The 23,082-nt window shown below is 39.1% G+C and overlaps 1 protein-coding gene across 2 annotated transcripts in view; it reads left to right on the forward strand.

Moving 5' to 3' along the window:
- The window catches only part of st18 (ST18 C2H2C-type zinc finger transcription factor), a 38,012-nt gene extending 15,535 nt beyond the window's left edge, over positions 1 to 22,477 (forward strand). The window contains exons 3-23 of one of the 2 annotated variants that reach the window (XM_044043639.1): positions 3,516 to 3,628; positions 5,801 to 5,846; positions 6,661 to 6,691; positions 6,839 to 7,026; positions 10,316 to 11,035; positions 11,623 to 11,757; positions 12,613 to 12,703; positions 12,800 to 12,892; positions 13,467 to 13,675; positions 13,951 to 14,150; positions 15,965 to 16,210; positions 17,213 to 17,322; positions 17,903 to 17,965; positions 18,259 to 18,327; positions 18,786 to 18,848; positions 19,165 to 19,245; positions 20,533 to 20,754; positions 20,916 to 21,004; positions 21,457 to 21,560; positions 21,740 to 21,886; positions 21,993 to 22,477. In XM_044043639.1, coding sequence (XP_043899574.1) covers positions 3,516 to 3,628; positions 5,801 to 5,846; positions 6,661 to 6,691; positions 6,839 to 7,026; positions 10,316 to 11,035; positions 11,623 to 11,757; positions 12,613 to 12,703; positions 12,800 to 12,892; positions 13,467 to 13,675; positions 13,951 to 14,150; positions 15,965 to 16,210; positions 17,213 to 17,322; positions 17,903 to 17,965; positions 18,259 to 18,327; positions 18,786 to 18,848; positions 19,165 to 19,245; positions 20,533 to 20,754; positions 20,916 to 21,004; positions 21,457 to 21,560; positions 21,740 to 21,886; positions 21,993 to 22,133 — 3,161 coding nt within the window. In that variant the 3' untranslated portion in view covers positions 22,134 to 22,477. Of the gene's footprint in view, positions 1 to 3,515; positions 3,629 to 5,800; positions 5,847 to 6,660; positions 6,692 to 6,838; positions 7,027 to 10,315; positions 11,036 to 11,622; positions 11,758 to 12,612; positions 12,704 to 12,799; positions 12,893 to 13,466; positions 13,676 to 13,950; positions 14,151 to 15,964; positions 16,211 to 17,212; positions 17,323 to 17,902; positions 17,966 to 18,258; positions 18,328 to 18,737; positions 18,849 to 19,164; positions 19,246 to 20,532; positions 20,755 to 20,915; positions 21,005 to 21,456; positions 21,561 to 21,739; positions 21,887 to 21,992 lie in introns of both variants that reach the window. The other variant, XM_044043648.1, reaches the window with a different exon arrangement.
- The last annotated feature ends 605 nt before the right edge of the window (positions 22,478 to 23,082 follow it).

A 23,082-nucleotide genomic window follows, 5' to 3' on the forward strand; every position in this document is an offset into this window, starting at 1 on the left:
AACGGTTACTACGTTTTTCTCCAAATTGCAGACCACCTGGTTGCATTCATACGACCTCCTACATGAAAGGCCCTCCTTGGGCAGGAACAATGAGCAGGATTACTCTGCTCTTTGTTACACCCGGTCTGGAACTTCTTTTCCCCCCAAACACCTGTCCCCAAATTAGACAGGTTTGAAAAACCATTTTCATACAAAATTCAAAGATTGAAACTAACACGAGAGTGGTTTAGCAGATTGGAGACTTGCCAGTGGATTGGAGACTTGTCTGCAGCTCCATTGTCTCTGTTTTTGATGCAGGGTGGATTGCAATAAGATTTTTATTTGTCTCAATATTTAAGTGTCCATAATTGGATTGAAATTCATGAATAAAATAGCAAATCATCATGGCCCCTTTCATATGACGAGAGAACCAAGAGCACCAGAAATTTGGTCAAAAACCCAAAATTGGCTCTTTGATGTCAGAAGAAACAGTCTGGTCTTGGTGCCTTTGTGTGGTCCAGCTCCAGATGAACTCAATTTAGAGGGAAGGCTTTGGGATGACTTTGGAAAGCGATTACAAGATTCATAAATCACCTCGGCAAAGGTGTCACCATCTGACTCTTTTATGGGCCTCTTGCTAACTACGTCCAATAACAAGTTTCCCCTGTAGGTATGCCATCATAACAAATCATTGAAGCGATAGTAGCTAGCCAGGCTTCTAATTGTCTGTTAAGAATTCTGTTAGCTGTGTTCTTTTATTGAAGCATTTCTGTCTTGGAGAAGTGATAAGATGCCAATACGCTTCTCTATAAAAGTACTCTTTGGCAAAAGACACAAACACTTTGCTTGGCCGTCAGGGTAGCTGTGAGGCTGTTATATCTGCAATCGCAGTTGACTTCAAGATTTCTGAGGGTGTCTGCATGAATCCAGAAATCTCCATCAGACAGAGGAATGCTCATAAAATGCTGGCAGAATCGTTTTCACATACAATATATATTTTCTTTAATCTGAAAAGGCCGCGTTTTTTCCCAGTTCTAAATAAACACAATATCATTGATTTATTATTTATGATATTATTATTAAGACAGTTATTTTTTTTTGTTTTCATAACTCAGCAAAATATCCAGTCCTGTTATTTAACTGTCACATTTAACAAGAATTGACAATTTAGGCCAAGCTGTGCTTTTTCTATAAATTTAACACCCTAGACCTCTTTTTATGTCCCCTTCCCCCGCTCATATACGCCTGAGCCATTATTCTGATGTCCAGCTGGTGTTTAGGGACAGGACGTCTGACCTCTCCCTGTCAAAAAAAAAAAAGAAAAAAGGAAAAGTTCTTAATCTAAATTATCTCTCTACAGAAGTTGATTTTAATCTCTGAGCAGAGCTTAATGTTCTCACCACAAAGACATTTGCATTTCAATGAAAAATTGCTAAATCAATCACCTGCACTCTGTATACAATTTCTCCTGCTTGCCACAGAGCAGGTGTGATCACTTTCAAAGCAGGTATATATTTTTGCTGCTTGCTCACCTTTTCCTTTGCAGCCCCACATCCAGGCCATACGTGGCTGATTCCTCCTATGGAGTAAAGTATAAAATGTGATCAGTTTGCTGTATCCTCACACATTCATTACAAGGAAATATGAAAGTAAAAGGTGCAATCTCCTGCCGTTTGCTCTTTATTATACATAAACAGAAAACACTTAGCATGTAAAATTAATGTGAAAATTATTCCCGGGGTAAACTATAAACACAGAAGTTACCCCGCACATTTACCCTTTTTTTCTCTCCTTCCCCTAGATCAGAGTGTAATTGCCAGTAATCAGGTCTGTTTGCTGCTGATAAAACCACTCTGAATGCGAGGAACCCTCTTTGTGTGATGACTCAATTATGCCAGAAGTGGCTCATCAAACCTGGCCCATCAGCTGCTTTAATAAATAAGGAGGAAAACTTGCTGCAGGCGCATTATAATTCCATTCATTCCATAATTAAATCCATTCCAGTTTTAACCCTTCACTCAGTGTGCTTCTGGAAGAGGAAACAAAAACAAGGAGGAGGAGGGGGGCTACACACCAGACAGTGACCTTGCACAGAGCACCCATCCGTTCCCTATAATTCAAAATGATACTGTTGAAGAAAGGTTAAGAGAAAAAGGCTCATAGAGAAAAGGATGGGAATCAGTTAAGACGCATGCAGCTCCAGTTTTTTTAAATTTTATTTTATGTATGCATTGTTTCCACACAGCCTTGGACAGTAATTATATTAAAAGAGTAATCTAATCATAACAGTTGGTTGGTTGAGTGTGCAGCACTGACATTTTGAAATCTTATTTTGTGTAATCTCATTTGCCTCTATCATCTCGCCTGTACCCTCTATCTAAAGGAAATGTAAATAATGTAATTAATTTTATGGTCTCCAGAATCTTACTTTGCGACTCGGGTCCAGTTTATTGGTTTCAAGATGAGGTATCAGAGTTTTTTTTTTTCTTTTTTTGTTACTCCATCACAATAATGTCTGTGTTAATTACATGAGAGCGTCCCAAGTGCATGGATAAGCTGGGAACAAGGGGACACAAAGACTCAAGGTCAGTGATGAATATCCACAGCAGCTGCACTGTATTAATAAGGCATTATATGAAAATAATAATAACAGCATCATCCACAACAAAATGGGAGGGTGTGGTTTAGAGTACGAGCATTGGGGTGTTTTACAGATATTTCCCCTCCAACTCTGCTTGGATGCAGGCTTCCCAATAATGGTGCGAGGCAATGGTTATTCATGATTGCTGGACTGGGAAGGTCTCCCTCTTTTGCTACTCCCAGTTGCAGCCCATTCTCTCCTCTGTGGTGGGAATGCTAGCAGATGGGGTTAGGGGGGAACGGGCTGGGCTCAAGGACACCTAGCAGCCAGATTAACACATAGAAAATCTCATAGACCCTCAGCATCAGACTGCCTTCTTTCCCCCTGAGAAATCTGCCCCAGACGAAGGGGAAACAGTCCACGGAGAGAGGCATTATTTGTGTGTTTATGTGGAGGGTTGAGTACATAAATATATGATTCAGCAGATGACGAACCAGCTCAAATAGTGACTCTTTTTTTTTCATATGCTAATGTAACTGACTGAATAACCCTGACTCCCTCCCTCCCTAACTCTCTCTTCTTTCCCCGTTTTTGTTTTCCCGGGGAAAATGCTCTGTGAGATATAATTAACAAGATGTTGTTGTTGTTTTTTTTTTTCAAAGCGAACAGAAATAAATAATTTCATAATAAGATCTATGAAGTGAAGAGGCTTAACACACTCATTGTGTTGCATCCTTGTTTTCCCTCTTGGATATTTTGTATTAATTAGAAGCAAGCAATTTGATCTCTGTCGAGCAATCAATTTACATCGTGCCCCTTATTACAAGCAAAGTATTAATGTGATCTTTCCACCTTTTTCCTCACAGCATATTGTCCCAGTAATGGAAACATATAATACTAAAAAAAACAGCTAAAGTTTACATTTTATTTGTGTTTTCTGTATGTTTTGTTACAGATAATGAATTACACGATCGCCTCCTGAGAGATAAAAAGTGTGAAAGCATCGACCAGAGTGGACAGTGTGGATCTGGCATCTTATCCTTCAAAGCGCTTGGAAAACAGTCAAAGGTAAAGAATGAAACACACACACACACACACACACACACACACACAGGACTCAGAGATTCAGATTCTCAATACAATCTAAAAGTACAGTTTTTGTTGGGTAGCAACAAATCTGACTGAGGATACATGACATGCTCAGTGGTGAAGTGTCGCTGTTACTTTGACCACAGTAGTCACAAACTGAGATTTGACACCATGGAAAGATGTGGAAGGCTCGCAGACAATATCCTCAAAAACAAGTGTCACTGAGTTTGCCTTTTCTCAAGTGAAGGTTTCCTTACGTGTCAGTACGTTTCTGCTGAATTTATTCCTGATAAAACTTTATTTAAAACTTAACAGATCGTTTGAAGAGAGGTTTATGCTGTACATACGTCATTTTTAGGAAAGTTTGCTGTGAGCTGTGATGGTTTACTTACCATTAGGTTCTTTCTCGGTTGAATTTCACACCAAAAAGAAACCTAAATATTTAGAAAATATAAATATAAAGTGAATACGCTTTGTAGGAAAACAAGTTTTTAAAAAAACAACATGATCTATTAGGCTATTTACTTAAAAATGACTGTACACCTCATAATAATCTTCATATTATTAACTCTAAACTATCATGTTGTAGCAGTAATAGTGGATACACAAACATTTAAGTCTTGTGTACTGTGCCTATCTTATCTTTATTTTACACAATAGCAATGAAAAGGTGAATTGAATAAAATCTCTGGTTTGTCCCTCTGTGTGTTTGTTGTGCTCAGTGTCACGTGTGTCCATGCTGTTGCCAAGCCTGGACTACCCGTTAGTAACCAGAGCCTGTCCTGTGTCACTCTTTGTTATGTGAATTAGTTATGAAACTCAGCATTGTTATAATCACTGTTAATGTTTGTTATGTGTCACCCTTTAAGAAAAAAGGGAAAAACTTAAGCAATGTGTGAAACGTAATACTGTACACGGCACAGTGTCAGAAACAGAAATGTTACAGCCTAAAATGAATGTGTACTAAATGTTTCAAATTAGGGACCTTCAGCACACTTTTAGCTGATTCGTGTAGCCCCCCGCCTTAAATCAAATTAGCAGTCTATTATTTTTATCACAGTAATAGCATTCAAGATTAACCCGAGAACCTTTGAATAATATAAAATAAAAAGTATATTAGCGTAAGTGATTAAAATTATTTTACATGTGAGCAGATCTAAAATGTCAGGAAGCGGAAAAAAAAACCCCTTGGTAATAAACGTGTGTTGGTGATATTTAGTTAAACTGATAACGTGATTTGAACTTTGATACATGTCCACGTTGCTGTTTCAGATCAAAATGTATAAGATATATAACATTTTGCACAGGAAAACCACGCATTTATACTGAGGCACACTGAAACATGCCTGTGTGGAAAAGTGTTACGAACTAATGAGGTACATTCGTTTCTACAGAGTGTAATCTATAGTGTTTGGGAGTTGTTTGTCTCAATAGGCTGTAGTAATCAAAAGTAATGAACCTATTATGAGCAGGACCTCTGAGGGCCCGGCGTGGCATTAAGAGTGTGGCACATAAAAGGTTTATTAAAGGAAATTAAGGTCCATCACTGCCACACCTGCTCCCCTATTATAAATGTATGACAGGTCAGTGCCTTCAATCACAACAGCAAACGAGAGAGAGGAGTCATGTTTCCCATTACCAGGGAAAAGTAACAGCATATCCTATGACTCACAGATTTCACTGGCCTGTGACCACTATCCGCCACCATCAGCCTGGAATAATTATGTTTAATAGGTTTTATTTGGGACCCACAAGCAACAGCCAGTGAGAGTGGATAGGTTTTAGCAACTATTTTTATCTAAACACACACAGCGAGCTGCAGCCGGTGCTTTAATGTCATTATTTACTGTCATTACATTTTTACTCACCTCTGAAACTTTCCTCCCCCCGAACATTATACTTTATGTGTTTGCATATTATTGGTGTTTTAGGAGCTTTTTGTGACGCTGTCGTGCACACACACATTTGAAGGCTTACTGGCTTTTGGTGACCAACAAAAATACACAATTATCTTTAGAAGGTTTAACTTCTTTCTATTTTTTCTTTTTTTTCTTTGTTTTTACATTTGATGTAAAATAAATGTAATTAAATAAACACGTATAGATGAAAATCTTGTCTATTAATGGATCACGTTTGTCTTCATTTTTACAGATGGATTCTGATAGTGAGGAGCAAACTCTGAAAACGTGTAGCACAGGTGAGTGCAGCTTTTAGTTTTTACACACACACGCACACACACACATATACACACGCCACTTACCACCATGGGTTAGGGGTATCAGTTCAACAATTCAACTTTATAACTGTCAATTTTATGTATTATCTTGCTGGTGTTAAGAGCACTGCACTGCCATTTCATTATTCAGAGGGGAATAACTTCATTAAATTGAAACACTGACTGAAATTAGTTAAGGAGTGTGTATATATTGTGTGATTGAAAACCCTAGACTGGATATGTCATTATGCACGTGTTCAGGTTCTCTGAGGCTCTGCCTGCTCACGTTAGAGCTATTACTACATTTGGGGAAATTCATGAAAAGTGTTATTATTGGTTGTGCTTCATAGGAGTATGGGCCCAACTTCGGAGTGAGATTGATGCAAGCCTCTGGGGAAATTGATTTACCCTTTTAGATCATGCTGTCAACGCTGTCAAAAGATGAGCTAGCGTCAGTCTCCCAGAGAATGAGCAGCCCTGAATGAAAAGCTTTTCAGATCAATGAGGAGACCACTTCTCTGTCCTTATGCTGATTGTACCCGATGGCATTGTAAAAGAGAATAAAATCTATGGTAAAAGGCTGGATGAAGCAGTATTAGACCTGCTGGTATCACCCCTAAAACATTATCTGCAGAACAAATATTTACAGAGCGTTGTAAAATTTCATTAGCAATAACCCAAAAGTAGTGAGTCACCTTGAACCTTTGATGAAGAATATATGGACAGATGCTGTGCTATTACAGTGGAAATGTAAACACGACTTTTTATCTGTTATTTCTTGTGCTTTATTCCACAGGGTTGACTGGCTGCATTACTGAGACAAACAGGTACAATGTTATGACACTAACACGTTGGGTTTTCTCACATATTTTAAATCTCAAGTTTTAATAGTTACACATTCAAAACAAATGAACCAGCTGAATCCTCCGTTGACCCTGCTGTGCTTTTTTTGTCCGCTCCCCTCTTCCCTTCAGCCCATATGGGTCCATGGCGAGGAAGAGAAGTGCTCAGGAAGGGGTGCAGGGCGCCCCCGTCAACAAGAGAAAGTCCCTGCTGATGAAGCCCCGCCACTACAGCCCCAGCGAGGCATGTGAAGAGGAGAGCGAGGACCTGGCACCGCCACAGGACAAAGAAGAGCTGAGGAACATTGACACTCCAGCAGGTAAACAGATGTCCTGTTGTTTTGTCTGTTTTGATGAACAATTGACGCTGAATTTTAAAATCCCATCTGTTGCATTCATATTTCCCTCCCTCTGCCATCAGCCAGCAGCCGCAGTCATTGTGCAGTGGAAGTGAAAGACTACACTGCTGGGTCCACATTAGTTGTGTCTCACGTCCACAAATTGAAGTTTTGACAGCTGATCTGCCGTGATATTTTTGGCGTGGCCTTACCCTCTTTTGATGAGGCCAGATTTCAGACCCCTCATTTGTCTTTATTCAATAGCCAGTCCAATCCCATTGAATCCATAGAATGAAAAACTGAATAGGGGAGTGCACCAGTCCACTTTGATTTAAATGATACTTCCTCCATCCCTTTATATAGAATGATTGTCGAAGTTGCCTATTGTGGAAAACAAATGAGTTGTAAACACTGCTTGGCTGATGCTCTGTTTTTTTTGTTTTTTTTTTCACTCCACCACAGAATTTCATCAACAGCAGTTCAAACTGTTTATTTTCACTTATGCCACTGTCCTTTTCAGGAGTAAAAATATTTTTCTTTCCTCCTAATGAATTGAATTTTGTGCATTTGGCAACAAAGCTTGCGGTGTACATGTGCATTCTCACCCACTATAATCTGCACTGATTTGGTATATTTTTAACGATGTAACTAAGCAACAAACATAATTGTCCCTTTCAAAAGCTTTTGTTAGGCCCTCTAACACAGTCTAATACATAATTAGGCATAATGTCTACAGCTCATTATAGTACACATGTGTGTAGTTAAATGGACCAGGAGAGTAGCTCACTGAATTGTGTGGATTCATTGGAAATGGAATTTATTTGTTTCCCTGAGTTCACGCTACAATATAATTATCTAAGAACTACACTGTGCATTATCAGTGTTTCCTTTTGTTGTTATGTATTCTAGATAGGTTTTCCTTTGACCACTGTGCACCGACTGACAGCTGTATTCTTTCTTTTATTATTTTTTTTGACTCTGAAATTTAGTAAAAAACAGAGCTTTAAAACAAAACATACGGAAAAAACGTAATGGATGTCAAACAAACATGGATATTGATAAATATATTAAGACCATATTTGGTTGTTATCAGATTTGGGGCCTATTTTCTGTGGGAAAATTAAAAAAAAAATTGAGCTGCAGGCAGTAAGAATGTTTTTGCAGTGGTAAGCTGGTCATATCTGCATTTTAACAAAAAAGGGAGAAAAATAAGCCTCTCGTTTGGTCGAGCCACTCTGTGTTCAACTCCAGCCAACTGCAGCTCTGCTGCAGAGTGCTGGTAATGGCTATTCTGGAGTACAAACTGTTCACCTGTTCCAACACACAAACCACTGGAGGGATCCAAGTTTTTTTCCTCAATCTCTCTTCTTCTTTTTTTTTTTTTTCCCGACACACTTATGTGTGCGTGTGTGTGTGTGTGTGTGCGCTTTTGTGACCGTGTGGGGCTGTGTCAGGCCTGGCAGAGTCCATCTGGATGAAAATACAGAACCCTTGTTGCTTTCCTCGTGAATGTAAATATGTGTAACTGGCTTTCATTTTAGGGTTTGTCTTTAAACACCTTTTCCCACCCCTCCCAAATAGGGCAGTCAAAATCCACATGAAACCAGATGTTAAAATCCATTGCAAACAATTACTAATGAATATAAATGTTACCTTTTTTTTTTGTTGTTGATTTCTGCAGTTGCTGTCAGATCATATCGCCCTTACCGCAGTGTGATCTGATTGTCACAATCCGACTCTAGCTATCGTCTCAACCTCTCGAATCCTACTTTTGCTTTGGTCTCTAATGTCTGGCCACTTAAGAGGATATTCAGTCTAGCCTGCTGAAAGTAAAAACCCTCCCAGTCCAAAGAGCCTTAATCGAGCATAAGTTTGCCCGGTTTTGGAGGATCAAGGGAGATTTTGTGGAGTCAATCCAGATGATGGCACTCCATTGTTAATCACTGACCACGACTTAACGTCACCAGTTGTCTTATTAAAGTGTTGATTCAGATGCATTTTAAAGGGATAAAAAAAAGAACCCTCTTTGTCTGCTCGTCTGATCAGAATTTCACTACGTCTGTGGCTTCACACAATCTTTTGGCTGTCGACGCATGTGACCGTGGATTTCTGAATTAAAAAAAACAGGATAGAGGGCCAAAGGTCAATGCTAATTAAATTGTTGAGAGCACTCAGTAAAAGCAGCTGGAGGAAAGAGATTATACAAAATGAGTGTAACATTTAAGAACAAATGTACAGTAAACATATTTTTAATAACATGCAATAATATGGTATCTTATCACACTACAGGGATTTTTAAAAGCTCTAAAAGCTAAAACCGTTGTGATTTATGTGAAATAATAAAAATATATTGTAGGAAAAGCTCTTATCATTTTCCAAAACATTTAAATGTTCCACTGTCGGGTCTAATACAATATTCTGTCCAGGAAATATTTTAGATAAGCATAAATAATGTGAATGATTAGTTTAATTCTCTGATATTTCAGTCAAACTAATTAATACCTTGAATATATTTATTTAACAAAGAAAATGTAACTTAATTTTTGTCGATATTCTGCTGTGTTATAATATTATTCACATGATTGCTGGATGATTTGCTTTTGCCACTTTCATCCAACAAATTTATTGTCAGTTTAGTCGTCAGGCGGCCGGTGTATTATTGGCTTCTGTGAAACCGTTCTCTGCCACACAGACACCAGCAGCTCACAGACATGCCTCTCATTTATCTTAGTATTTGCAGTTTCCTACATCTGTGTTTTTAAGAATCCCCTTCACTCCCCGAGTTCTCATCACAAGAAACAACAATTTTGGTGTATTTAAAATATTTTGGTGCAGACGATAAACATGTTGTTGTTTTGAAAATACACATTACTAATTAAATACCGATGTCCACTGTCCAGTGCGCCACAAATCCCTCCCGTAATCTTATTCTAAATCTATGCTTCGTTGTCGCTCCAATTGAAGACAGAGGAAGAGGAAAACTAGCAGATAGATGGGTCATATTTTTTCTAAAATACTCGACTTGCTTGGAAATCTCACAACCTTATGATTACAACATGTGTTCTTATAAATCCTCTACATGTTCGCAAAAACATGTTTTTCCTGAAGATGGTTTCCGCTGAAAAGTAATATAAAATCTAAAACCTTAAAGGATTTAAAGAAGATTACTGAAGACATTGACATCTTATCGTGTGTGTGGCTGAAGGGGTCAAAAAGAACATATTTGTTTTTAAAACACACACAGTAATAACTGTTCCCTTGTTGTTTCTAGATGGGAACCTAATTGCAATCAATGGGATGGTCAACAGAAATGGTTTCCATGAGGCAGCAGCAGCAGCGAAGTCCAGTGATCCGCTGGGCTGGTCAGAAGTTACGTCTGAAAGCTCTGCACAGTGTGAGCCGGACACAGCTGAACCTGCGATGGATGAAGATGAGGAGGAGCTCCTTAATAACGAAGAAGAAGACCAAAGGCAAGACAGGAGGAGCGATAGATCATCTCCACAGAGTCCAGTAGGAGACATGAGGGAAGCTGAATGGGAGCCTTTGTCTCTGTCTGCTAAGGTGAATGGCTCAGGCTGCAGTCCCTCAAGAGCCTCCGAAGACCTTTCAGGCAGGAACGGCCATTTTAAAGAAGAGCCTCATTTAAATCCAGGGGGGCTGATGGGTAGAGCGAGCATTTTTCAGGCCGAGGCTTTAAGATACAGGCCGCCCCCTGCGGAGGAGGACAGCGAAGGGGAGACAGAGGTAGAGAGGCCACCTCGACTGGACAACTGGGTGCTGGGCCTCCATGAGCGAGGCCTTGAAATGGGCAGAGGGAGGGTGAACTTCAGTCTGTTGGAGCAGGCCATAGCTTTGCAGACTGAGCAGAGACAGGTTTTACATCATGCCTACAGGGAAATGGATCGGTTCCTCATGGAGCAGATGACCAATGAGAGGAGGCACCACAGGATGATGGACATGGAGAGCAGACTCAACTACCATGGAGGAAAAGGTAATGGAAAAAACAGTATCTGTAATTTTTTTCAACTGTACCTTCATTTCATCAGATCGACCACTTGTGATTTGGATGATTGGAGCAATGAAAAAAATAAATGAAATGAGAGAAGTAACAAAAAAAATGTATGCCTAAAATAGGGAAAAACAAAATTTTCTGATGGAATTGCTGTGACTCAGAGTATTGGATTTTGAAAGGAGACGACCGGATAGTTAACCATGACCATAAGTCTTAAATCCTCCTAAAGTACCTCTCATGTTTCCCTCTGATTCTTCAAATGACTGCAGCTAAATGTGTAATCCTAGATGTAATCTTTCGATGGATGGGAATTAAGAAGTATGCATGCACTGTGCTGAACTGGAGCCTTAACTAAAATGACAGATTAATAGATGCATTTTGTGGGGAAAAAAGTCTGGCTTTGCATGATGTTTCAATCTCCTTATCTATGTACAATATTGACACAATTATATGCACTAAATATTTCATTTTTTTTCCTTATTAGATAGATTACATATTTAAAACAAATCTGTACATGGATTGTATATGTTGGTTTATTATGAAATCTTGTTTTAATGTGTCTACAGATTCTCCACGGACAGATAAAAAGGACATTAAGTGTCCAACTCCTGGCTGCGATGGCACCGGTCATGTGACTGGCCTTTACCCACATCACAGGAGTTTGTCTGGGTGTCCTCATAAAGTCCGAGTTCCGCCTGAAAGTAAGTTCTGTGCACACACAGTACAGTGACTGATTAATGCTGATGACTAAAAAGCCTGTTTTAGGATTTACAATCAGCCACACATTACTGAAAATCCTCTTAGCACAAGCCGAAAGACAAGAAGAACCTGCTTAGTTCAATTCAAAGATGTGCATGTAACTTTTTAAACAAACGTAAAGGCTTTCTCTCCCCCTCTCTCTCTTTCTCTTTCTCGTAATGTGTTGTAATGTGTGAATATTGAATTCGTTTTTTTCCCCCCACATTGGCGATTGTTAAGTCATTTCAATATAACTCAACAAACATCCAACATTAAACAGTAATGTTACAAAAGGAACAGAAAAAGTAATTAACTTTTTCAAAAAAGCGCATGCTCTTAGTCTGGAGGCAGTATTTGCAAATCAAAGGGCTAGCTAACGCAGTATTCAAAAATAAATAGACAACTCCAACAAACTAATTGGAGAATATGTACAGAAAAGAAGTTTCTAAGGATACAGAGCGGACCTTTAACGACGCGTTTGTTTTGAAGAATATAATCAGCAGTCTTGTTACGCTCCTCTTTGCACTAAGCTATTTACATTTCAGCCACATTACAGCATTCCTCATAGTGAGAAAGCCTTTTGCTTTTTTTCCTCTTTCTGTCGCTGTGGGATCTTTTGCTCTATAGGCTCTAATGTACCAGCCAATTACATAAATCATCCTTTAATACATGAACATTTTTTTACATCCAAATTGCGCAACAAATATGCGTATATCCATATTTTTTTGCCTTTACCTTATTACACTTTTCCAGCTTCATCTTGTCTCACATGTTGAATATTGTTTAACCATTGTCCATCTCTTCTCTCTCACTTTCAGTCCTGGCCATGCATGAGAACGTCCTCAAGTGCCCCACACCCGGGTGCACAGGAAGAGGCCATGTCAACAGCAACCGTAGCACCCACCGGAGGTACATCCACAGGAGAGAGCCATTAGAAATTCTGTACCCTGTTCATAGATGAGTTACACTGCGAGGCTAATGTGTTTGATTTCCTCCCCTGTCCAGTCTCTCAGGCTGCCCCATCGCTGCTGCAGTGAAAGTTTCCAAACCTCAGGATGACAGCCTGAAATGCAGACAAACACCTGACCGCTCACCGAGGTATAATGCCCCGATAACGCCGGGGATGTTCGCCGCTCGCTCTCACTGTGGTCGTGTGTGTGCAGAAAAACAATGACAGCATGCATCCACAAATTGTATTCAATTCTGTAGATGGAGAGAAGTTGTAAAAGCCCTAAATGAGGCAATGCAGAAAAGTGATAAAAACCATTATTGTTGTGGAGAGTGTGGGATATTTTTATTTTACTGATCCCTGCAGAACACACAGTCTATTTTAATCTTTCCAAGCAGACATAAGCAATGGTTGCTGGTCCTGTGAGTTCCTCTCTATTAGAGATGATAAAAGAGCAGAACTCTTTGTTCCCTGTGGATATATCATGGGCAGAATGCCCACTCCTACTATATTAATTAGTCTGGCAACCTGGCTTTGGATCTACAACACACATCAGATCCCAGACTCTATGTGTAAAAAAGTACTGGCATGCCTCAATGCTTTCAAACCATGTCTGTACTTAACTGCCTAATATGAGGCATCATATCCTACAAATTCCCCTCAATAAAATCAAATCTTTTTGTGTGTGTGTGTGTGTGTGTGTCATTGTCTTTGTTTTTGTAGAGCCATCGGCCTGATTAAAAAGTTTGAGATGAACCATTTGAACTACAGGCTCTCTCATCCAGTAGCAGCCTTGCAAACTAGCCTCACAAAGGACATGGACAAGTACAGCAGAATCCGCTTTGATTACGCCAGCTTTGATGCACAGGTCTTCGGCAAACAGCCTCTGATGGGGACCAGCCAGGACCAGGAAATGTCACACTTCCCTGATTGTAAGCTCTATATTTTTTTATGTATGTGTTTTTATGTGTCTATGTATGTATCATAAAGACAGTGTTGTGTTTTCAGCTGCCAAAATAACAATAATCTGTTTCCGTGTATCACGCTTGTCAGTTTGTTTTTGTTCCAGGGTTGCCTTCATTTTTTTTTTCCCCTCAATATTTCGCTGCCAAAACCATCAAATATCAGCTTACAACTTTATTATTAAGTTTGCCTAAAACACCTGGGTCTCAGCAACTAAATTATTCGCTAATTATTTGTTGTTTAGCACCTCAGCAGTATCCTGGCTTCCTCGGGGCTCCAGGTGGCCGCCTGACCACCTCTGGTCAGCACAGCCCGCCGAGTCAATTCAAAAAAGAAGAGAGTCTCCAAGCCGAAGCAGCGACTGCTGCCATCCTTAACCTCTCCACTCGCTACAGGAAGGACATGGAGGCTGTCGCTGGCCGGCCCTTGGCAACCTCCACAAAGGTAATCAAATTAGACCACTTGGAAAGGTATTTAATGTGGTCATTTTAAAGGAACTCTGATTTGTGTATAAAAAGGGAAGACATCAAAAGACGGCATTTGGCGACGAGCTTGGTGTTCTGTGGCAGCAAAACAAGGAGGGTTTCTCTCTACGCAGCATTAATGTACACAAGTGAACATTTGTGTAATCACATCAAAAGAAGAAATACAATCAGCCTTCCTTCCTAATTACAAATACTTGTTTTTTTTTCTCCTTTTTTATATACAACATGTGGTATTGTATTAAGTTTTGACATCAGCTGGCATGTAAAACCCTGAACTGTTGTCTGGATATGCATCTTGCCCACTGCAGATGGCAGAGGATATTTTGCTTAGTTATATGATCCAGAATAGGCTGTGTGACTACACCAGAGAGTCTTTAAAAGCATTTATGGGATTAAGCCAATCAGCAAAAGGAGTTAACATCTGAAAAGTTTAATTCGCACAGAATCCAAACTCATCTTGGAAATGAATGCCGATCCAAAATCTCCTCAGCTGCCTTTATCTCTGAGCCGGCATTGTGTTCAAACTCACTTCATGATTAATACTGATCGCATTCTGTGGGTTACATACGTGCACACTGTACTGTAGATGATTCAAGGTTTCCACACCTACACAGCACAGATCCCTGTCTCCCAGCTTGTTGAGCTGAGAATGTGGCCCTGTACCAGGTACCAGCCCACTGAATGAATAAAACAGTGTTAGCAAGTTAATCATCTGTTCTCATTTACAGCTTAGTTGTCTTGGAGAGACGTTTAAAGAACAGCTTTCAAGTCTGAAAAAGGGGTCCATATTTAGAGTGTTATATGGCATTGCATACTTTAACTTATCGGCATAATTATGTATATTATGGAAATTAAGGTGGTTTTAAAATTATAGAATTTATTGAATTAAACAAATCAAAAATGTAGTTTTAGATTTTAGTTTAAAAAAAAAAATCTATGTCAGGGCTAAAAACAAGATTAAAATCAAAATAAAGCACCAAACCATCCTATTATATTACACTGGTTATTTTTTATTATTATGTACACACAATGGCTGGATAATTAAAGCCACATCCAGTGTCCGTGTAAATTATCCCTTTGAATTCATCTGAAAGGTTCCCCTTTGTTCCAAGGGAGAAAATGAAAAGAAAAAAATACATTATATCAGGTTTAATGAAACATATGCATTTAATAATTGGAGAAAAGGATTTCTCCATTTAACGAGGTGAAACTTTTAATATCATAAAGCAGCCATAAGTCATTATACTATTCCGTTTCAGCACAAAAAAAAACGACAAATACATCTGTCAGCGAGGGAAACTTACGCCACATTAAGCTTTTTTAATTTTTGCTTTAATAATGATGACCTAAAACCAGCAGCCCCACCTCAGCCTCCCCCCTCCTCCTCCCAGCTGCCATCTTGGTTGTGTGTCCTAGAAAACAGATGACACAGCTGTCACTGAAAAACTACACACCAGTCATTATTATTATTTTGTGTGTGTGTGTGTGTGTGTTTTCAGAAGAATTAACACTGGCTCAGTGTGGTACTTTGTCTAGTGTGAGATAACCACTGTATGTATTATTTAAATGCATTGTTAGGAAAATGAAAAGACAACGTTGCTGGGTTCAAATTCATTACCACCATCATATTAATGAAAGGTAATTCTCCAGTGCTCAGTCTAATGCTATCAAAGGCCTATTTTAATTTATTGTTTTCTCCTGAATCATGTTGTGACATGTGGTAATTGTGTAAACGAGTAAACTTTGTTTTTCTTTTTTTTTTTTTGCCTTCAGGACATGTTAATAGAAGTGGATGAAAACGGCACCTTGGACTTGAGCATGAAGAAATGTAAGGAAAACATGACAGCCCAGGTGAAAGCACCCTCGGACGAACTGCTGTGTCCTCCTGAGTCCACTGTGGCCAAAGGCGGGAGCATGCTCATTAGCCCCGCCTTCTACCAGCCACTGTGCGAGAGAGACAGCTGGGAGAGCGCCATCCCTGTCAACTTCAGCAAAGTGCACATTTTACAGGAGAATGAGGTAAAAAAAAAAGAGGGAAAATAACACAATTAATGTTAAACAAAACCCATATTATTTGAATTGAGCGCAATAGAGTCTCAAAGACTTCATAGGTTGCCTGCTTCAGAAGTTTAGAAATGCTTAGATTTAGAATGGAGAGTACAGTGTGTACAATTTATCAACATTAATTTGTAAAATTTCCTGTTGGAGCTCAATATCTCTCACCTCAGCCTTCCCTTCCAAGTGTGTTGGAGAACTTGTGTAGCCTTCACTTTGCATCAGTACTCTGAAGATTGGTTCGACTTACAATAACAACAGACCACCAACAAATAAAATTTGATGACCAAAACAGTCTTTTGCTATTTTATTTATTTACTTTAAAACATAAATTACAATCAAACTTAGTGTGCACATAGTTTAACTGTTGTATTGTATCGAAATACCAAAGGTTTTGTCATTTGTTTGCTAAGAACATTCATCGTGACATTTTCTAAGCTCCAGTCAGATCTGTGAATGCATACAACACGTATATAATACAAACATCAACAGTGAGGTCTGTACGGCGCTATTTCAGTCTCCATGTAACACTTTTGCCCCGAGGCCTGAGTGAGGCTTAATCTGTGCTGCAAAGGTTTTTTCTTTTCTTTACATCACAAGTGCTATTCGTTTGAAGTTGTCATAAGGAGTTAGCACATTTTGACCTGCTTTTAAATCATACACAACATCTGGTGACTGCACACTGTCTCGTTTGTGGGAGAGAAAAAAGAAGAGGAAATCCATACGTCATGCCATGCATCATAAATATTATGTGGATTAAGTGTGACTTTAAATGGATGTATGATTTACTACTAGTATCCTTAAGCATAATCTCTTTGCCTTGCTCCCTAACCCTCGCGGCTTGTGTTTTAAGAGCATTACACAGGGCTTTTCATTAATTATTCACTTTTAGGTCATTGCAGATTGTTTTCAGGTTTGATATTTTGGACAGCCTACGTTGTGTTTTCATGTCATTCTCTTCTGCAGGAGGATTATGACCAAGTTTCCTTGGAAGACCAGCACTATCAAGGCGACGGCGGCATGATGAGCCCCAAAACGAAGCTGCTATTACGGGATTCAAAGAAAGAGCTTCTGAGGTATGTCGTGTGAACGGCTGAAACTTCTCCAGACACATTTATTCAGTCAGCTGTGCGTAATGTGAGCTTCCCATGTAGTTGACAGATGGTCGGAATCAAAGATTAAACATGTGTAACTCCAAACCGTAGCTTTTGTTTGAGTAGTGCAGCTTGTTATGAGTGAGTCAAAGCACACAAATGAAACCCTCCGTGTTACATATGACTGTAACTGGTATGTCTACAGGTTCATGTGGAGAAGAAATGTATCTAATTAAAAAAGAAAAGTGAGTTTTCTACCCTGTACACGTCCTGTACAAGCTTACAACTCTTGACTCTTGTAGTTAGAGTGCATGCTCTGCTGGGTCTCTTCTTGAGAATCACACCACAGGAAAAGTAGGCCGCTCTATAGTTTCCACAGCACAGCACACCCTGCCATATAAAATAATAATTTTCTACTAAACTTCCCGCTGTACTAACTCATTTTTTCCCCCCTTTAATGACCATGAAAAGGTTCTCAGTGCAAAAGATTCAGTGCAAGCTTTGCAGACGTCTGTGGGAAATGGAGTAATCTGTGTATTAAATGCTTTGTGCTCTTGTGCAGCTGTCCGACCCCAGGCTGTGACGGCAGCGGTCATGTGACGGGGAATTATGCATCACATCGGAGGTACTGAAATTAATTACGCTCTTCGTTAGCACCAGCTAACAGATGTAGCAGATAAGGAAAACAGTGCTTAATTAGTTGAAGACAAATACAGTTGAAATTTTGTCACGCAGCTTGTAGATCCTCTTTTTTTTTTTTTTCTCACACACTAGTGACAGGAACAGGGAAAAAAAGTGGAATTGTGTTTTCAAATAATTTTGTTATAAATATGCATTGAGACATTGTATTAAGATTATATAAACCTGCAGTGATCAAAGAGTGCATTAAAATGACTGTTAGCTCTTTATCCTCTCTAGTGTGTCTGGATGTCCCTTGGCTGACAAAACACTCAAATCACTGATGGCAGCCAACTCTCAGGAACTTAAGTATGTGTTTTGAAAACTGCTTTTGTTGCTTAAGGATTTTTCACCATTAAGTAGGCAACTTGTTTACCCTTTCCTTTCCTTTCTTTTCCTTTCCTTACCTTTCCAATGTATTCCATTCGTTTCCGTATTTGTGATTTTGATGTTTATCCTGCTTTGTCTTTTCTACTTTGAAACTGAGAGACTTAAAATAGATTTAATTCCAATTTAATCAGTTTTTAAAACGGTTTTCCTTGTTTACTCTCAAGCACTTTGAATTGCCCCACTACATATAAATGTGTTATACAAATGTAACGACTTCCCTTTCCTTTCCTCCCCTCTCCTCTCCTTCCCTCTCCTCTCCTCTCCACATCAAGTTGTTTACTATTTTCCCCTCCCAGCACATTAACCTGACTCCTTTGCTCTGCTCACAGTCTTTTTGCTGTAAAAAGCACCTGGTCTCTGTGTCTCTCAACCTGCAGGTGCCCAACACCTGGTTGTGATGGATCTGGACATGTGACTGGCAACTATGCTTCACACAGAAGGTAGCGGAGAAAAACCCCAATGCAACTGAGCATGAAATAAAATTTGTCAGATGTATGACATCCAAACAGATGGTGAAATTCTCACTTTATGCCGCAAACATGCTGCACTTTTTGAGCTCTTGTTCTTACAGATTCAGTCGGCTGCCAGTTCATGCATTTTTATAGCTCAACTTAGATTCATACAGCGCATATAGATTTGCTTAAACGTGTGCAATTAAAACCCCTATAATCCTCGTAGCTGCCTGTATTATTGATAGCTTTTGTCTTTGATTTCCTTGATGTTAACCCCAAATTTTTTTTTCCCAACCAATTCTAGCTTGTCAGGGTGTCCACGTGCCAGAAAGGGAGGTTTGAAGCTCGCACCAAACAAGGATGACAAAGATGAGCCAGAGCTTAAGTAAGAGATTTTTTATGCCCTCATCCAACGCTGTCATGTTTTTGTTTCAAAATTAAAAACACATGAAAACACTGTGAACATGTGTCATGCTTTTGTGCCTGGGGCATTTTACCTGGAGGCCATCGCGTTAAACAAAGAAAATAATACTTCTCCTGTCATAACATTAGTGAATTATTTTCTAAGGATTAGCAGTGTTTTTTTCCAGGATGCTGTATTATTCCCCCCCCCCCTCCCATTTTCTGAATGGAATATCTGGCTTTTCACTCCTCACTGAGTGCTTTCTTTATAATTATAGCTGATGAAGAAAATGTTGAATTGCCTGCTCCCGTGGCATTGCACTCTTTTCATGCTTAATCATTGTTCCCTGTGAAAGTGTGATTGGAAAAAATATAATGTAATTGATTTGCAGTTTAAATCCAAAGTCAGATATATGAGCCCTTGTGTACTTATACATCTGGACACTGATTTTTTTTTCTTTTTAATTACTAATGCAAAGGGCATGAGCTTAGGAATTAGACTAGAACAGATCTCATACACATTAAGAGTGAAAGGGAGAGACAGGGGGAGGGTAGACCCTAGATTATTGTAAATAGTGGGCCATATGGCATGCCTCTATTGTCCTGGTGCCATGCATCAAGCTACCTACCTGTGGTAGATGTAAGTAATGGGACTGGTGTTGTTTTGTCCTCTAAGTGCTGCTGTGCTGTCGAGTAACAAAATGCTGAAACAGGCTCTTTTTTTTTTTTTTCCCCGGCAGCACTCTACAGCATGTGTACCATTTGTATCATCTCAGGTGACCTTTCACTTTTATCAATAAGGGAAAGGGTTAGCCACCTCTAAATTACATTCTTTCGCATGAGGGGATACATGACAATTATCTGTAATTCATGTCACTCCATTACTGACCTGCACAAAACAGGCGTGAAAACACAACTGACAAACTCAATGATATTCAGCGTTAGTTTTTTTGCTTATGCGCCGTCTTGTTTTGTTTTGTTTTGAACGCACAGACAACATCAGTCAGCGCTGTTCGCTCTACCTCAAGTTGTAGTGGATTAGTAACTTGCGGCTAATGCGATTATTTGAGTCCATGTCTAGTTTTGGCGACTTCATTTTTAATCAGCATTTGGCTGGATTAATCAGCGTAATGGGGAACAAATCTTCCGGTCTAGTTATTGAAAGAGAGATTTTTAATAATCTCTGGTTTTGCTGGCTTTCTTTCTTTCTTTCTTTCTTTCTTCCTTTCCTTCTTTCTACCTCACATACAACTGTTGATTTCTTTGGTAGGTGTCCAGTGATTGGATGTGACGGACAGGGCCATATATCGGGAAAATACACATCCCACCGCAGTGCAGGCAGTTGTCCACTTGCTGCCAAAAGACAGAAGGAGTCGTCCATCAACGGGCTGCCCTTTGCCTGGAAGGCCAATAAACAGGAACTGCCCCATTGTCCCTTGCCTGGCTGCAATGGCCTTGGACATGCCAATAATGTGTTTGCCACTCACAGAAGGTGAGGTGGCCTTGTCCTCCGTTTTATCTGTAAATAATACCGGTGGTCACTGCATGTGGCGCCGTTTTTTTTTACTCCCATTTCCTACTGATAATGAAGTTTTTGGTGATTTTTTTTTTTTTGCACCTCAATTTCTTTTAATTTATGTCCTGCTGCAATAGCCTGTCAGGTTGCCCACTGAACGCACAGAACATCAAGAAAAAACATTTGGAAGAAGAAATGATGACTATCAAACTGAAAGCCAGCAGTGGTAAGACACTCAGACTTGAATATACTTGAGCGACATCTACACGAGCATTGGCACCGAAAAAAAAATATCAATCGTTTATTTTGTAGTAGTATTAGCGCTGTATTCAGTCACACAGAATAGAGACAGAAGCTAAGCGCTTTAACATGCTTGTCTTATATTAAAGAAATGAAACACACTGGTGTACATGTAGGGAAACATTGACTTATATCTCTCCTCTCTTAAAAATAACTCTTGTAACATGTGTGGAAGTGACTTCTTCATGGCTTTACACATCATTTAGCAGTGAAACAAATCAATGGATTTGTGTTGTTGTGATGGCCAGCCTTATTTATGATGACTCTTTTCTGTTGATGATAGCAAGCAAAAATAGTGCATGCAAAGTCTTATTATTTGATATTTCCCTTACTCTGTATTGGAGTTAATAATGGAGTTGCTTCTCTGTTTTAATTCAGGTGTTGAAAACAAAGAAGACATTCAACATTTGGACCATGAAATAAAAGAACTGAATGATTCCAACATGAAGATAGAGGCAGACATGATGCAACTCCAAACCCAGGTAAGTTTTTACTCTCACAAGTTCATTTCAGGGACAGCAGCTCAAGCATTTTTCCCCACTTGCTCAATTTGACGAGTTTATTTTCTTTTTCTTTTCCACGTGTGCGTTTTTGTGTGTGTGTTTGTGTGTGTGTGTGTGTGTGTGCATGTGTATGTGTGTTTTTTTTTTGTCCCCGAAAGCAGATCTCGTCTATGGAATGTAACCTGAAGACAATTGAGGAGGAGAACAAGATGATCGAACAGCACAATGACAGCCTTCTGAAGGAGCTCGCTCGCCTTAGCCAAGCTCTCATTAACAGTCTAACAGACATTCAGCTGCCTCAAATGGTACAGTAAGCCTCAACCACAGACCAAAGAAGAAACCTTAGTCATTTCTGTTTTTCCCTTTCTGTTGTGCTGTTGTCACTAATAGTTAAACATGTTTTTGTTGCAGGGACCCATCAGTGAGCATAATTTTGAAGCCTATGTGAACACATTAACTGATATGTACAACAACTCGGAGCATGAATACTCCCCAGAGTGCAAGGCCCTCTTGGATAATATCAAACAGGCTATTAAGGGCATCCATGTTTAAGCTGTAGAGCTACCAAGAGGTTTCTTTGACTTGGAATAATGGCACTAGATAGCTCTATTTTACAGACGAATGCTGGCTTGGCTGCATGTATAAGACAAGGCTTTTGGAAATGTTTTCACTGTTTCCTGGTGAATGATACACTGCACTGAGAAAATGACCAGCTGGATTTGTAACGCTTTTACTGTTTCTGCATTCACTTGATATGTTTATCCCGGTGAGATTTTTACCCCCTATGGCACTTAATTATTTTGTATGGTTTGCTTGATTTTAATCCGTACGTGTTCATGTCATTCTTATATTTATCACTATTTATTATTATTATTATTATTATTATTATTATTGTAATTATTATTATTGTTATTATTATTATTATTGTTGTATCTGTTCATCAGTGTATTTATTTCCTCTGTTTTTTTTTTGTTTTTTTTTATTTATTTTCTGGAAATTGTAAATTGCTTAATATCTGTTTGACTTTCTGCACATTGTAAATTACATGGAAGCACATTCCGATTTTATGGCATACTTTCGCCATCTAGTGTTGAAAAAAAGTATATTATTATTTATTATTATTATCATTATTATTATTATTAGACCATGAGTTGGATCTCCCTTCAAAGTAAAAACAAAAAAAAAACTACCAAAATTATGAAGCATCAGTATTTTTAAGCATTGTTTTTGCTTTCTTTATTGGAAACTGAATGTATGGTGAGACATAGCAAACGCTACGATAAAAACTTAAAAAGAAAATGCAATGCAACTGTACTGTACCTTTTTTTTCTTCTCGACCAACAACAGTTGAATGCAAACTCGGAGGTGACACTGAGCAAAACATGCAACACCACTCAGTGACCTGAATGTCAAAATTATGCTTTGCATTGTGTGCGCCACAAGAAGAGTGAATCAAAAAACAAAAAAAAAGAAGAATCAAAAATCCACTTTGTCAAGATGT

The sequence above is a fragment of the Solea senegalensis genome, linkage group LG1 (assembly GCF_019176455.1).
Source record: "Solea senegalensis isolate Sse05_10M linkage group LG1, IFAPA_SoseM_1, whole genome shotgun sequence".
Classification (NCBI taxonomy): domain Eukaryota; kingdom Metazoa; phylum Chordata; class Actinopteri; order Pleuronectiformes; family Soleidae; genus Solea; species Solea senegalensis.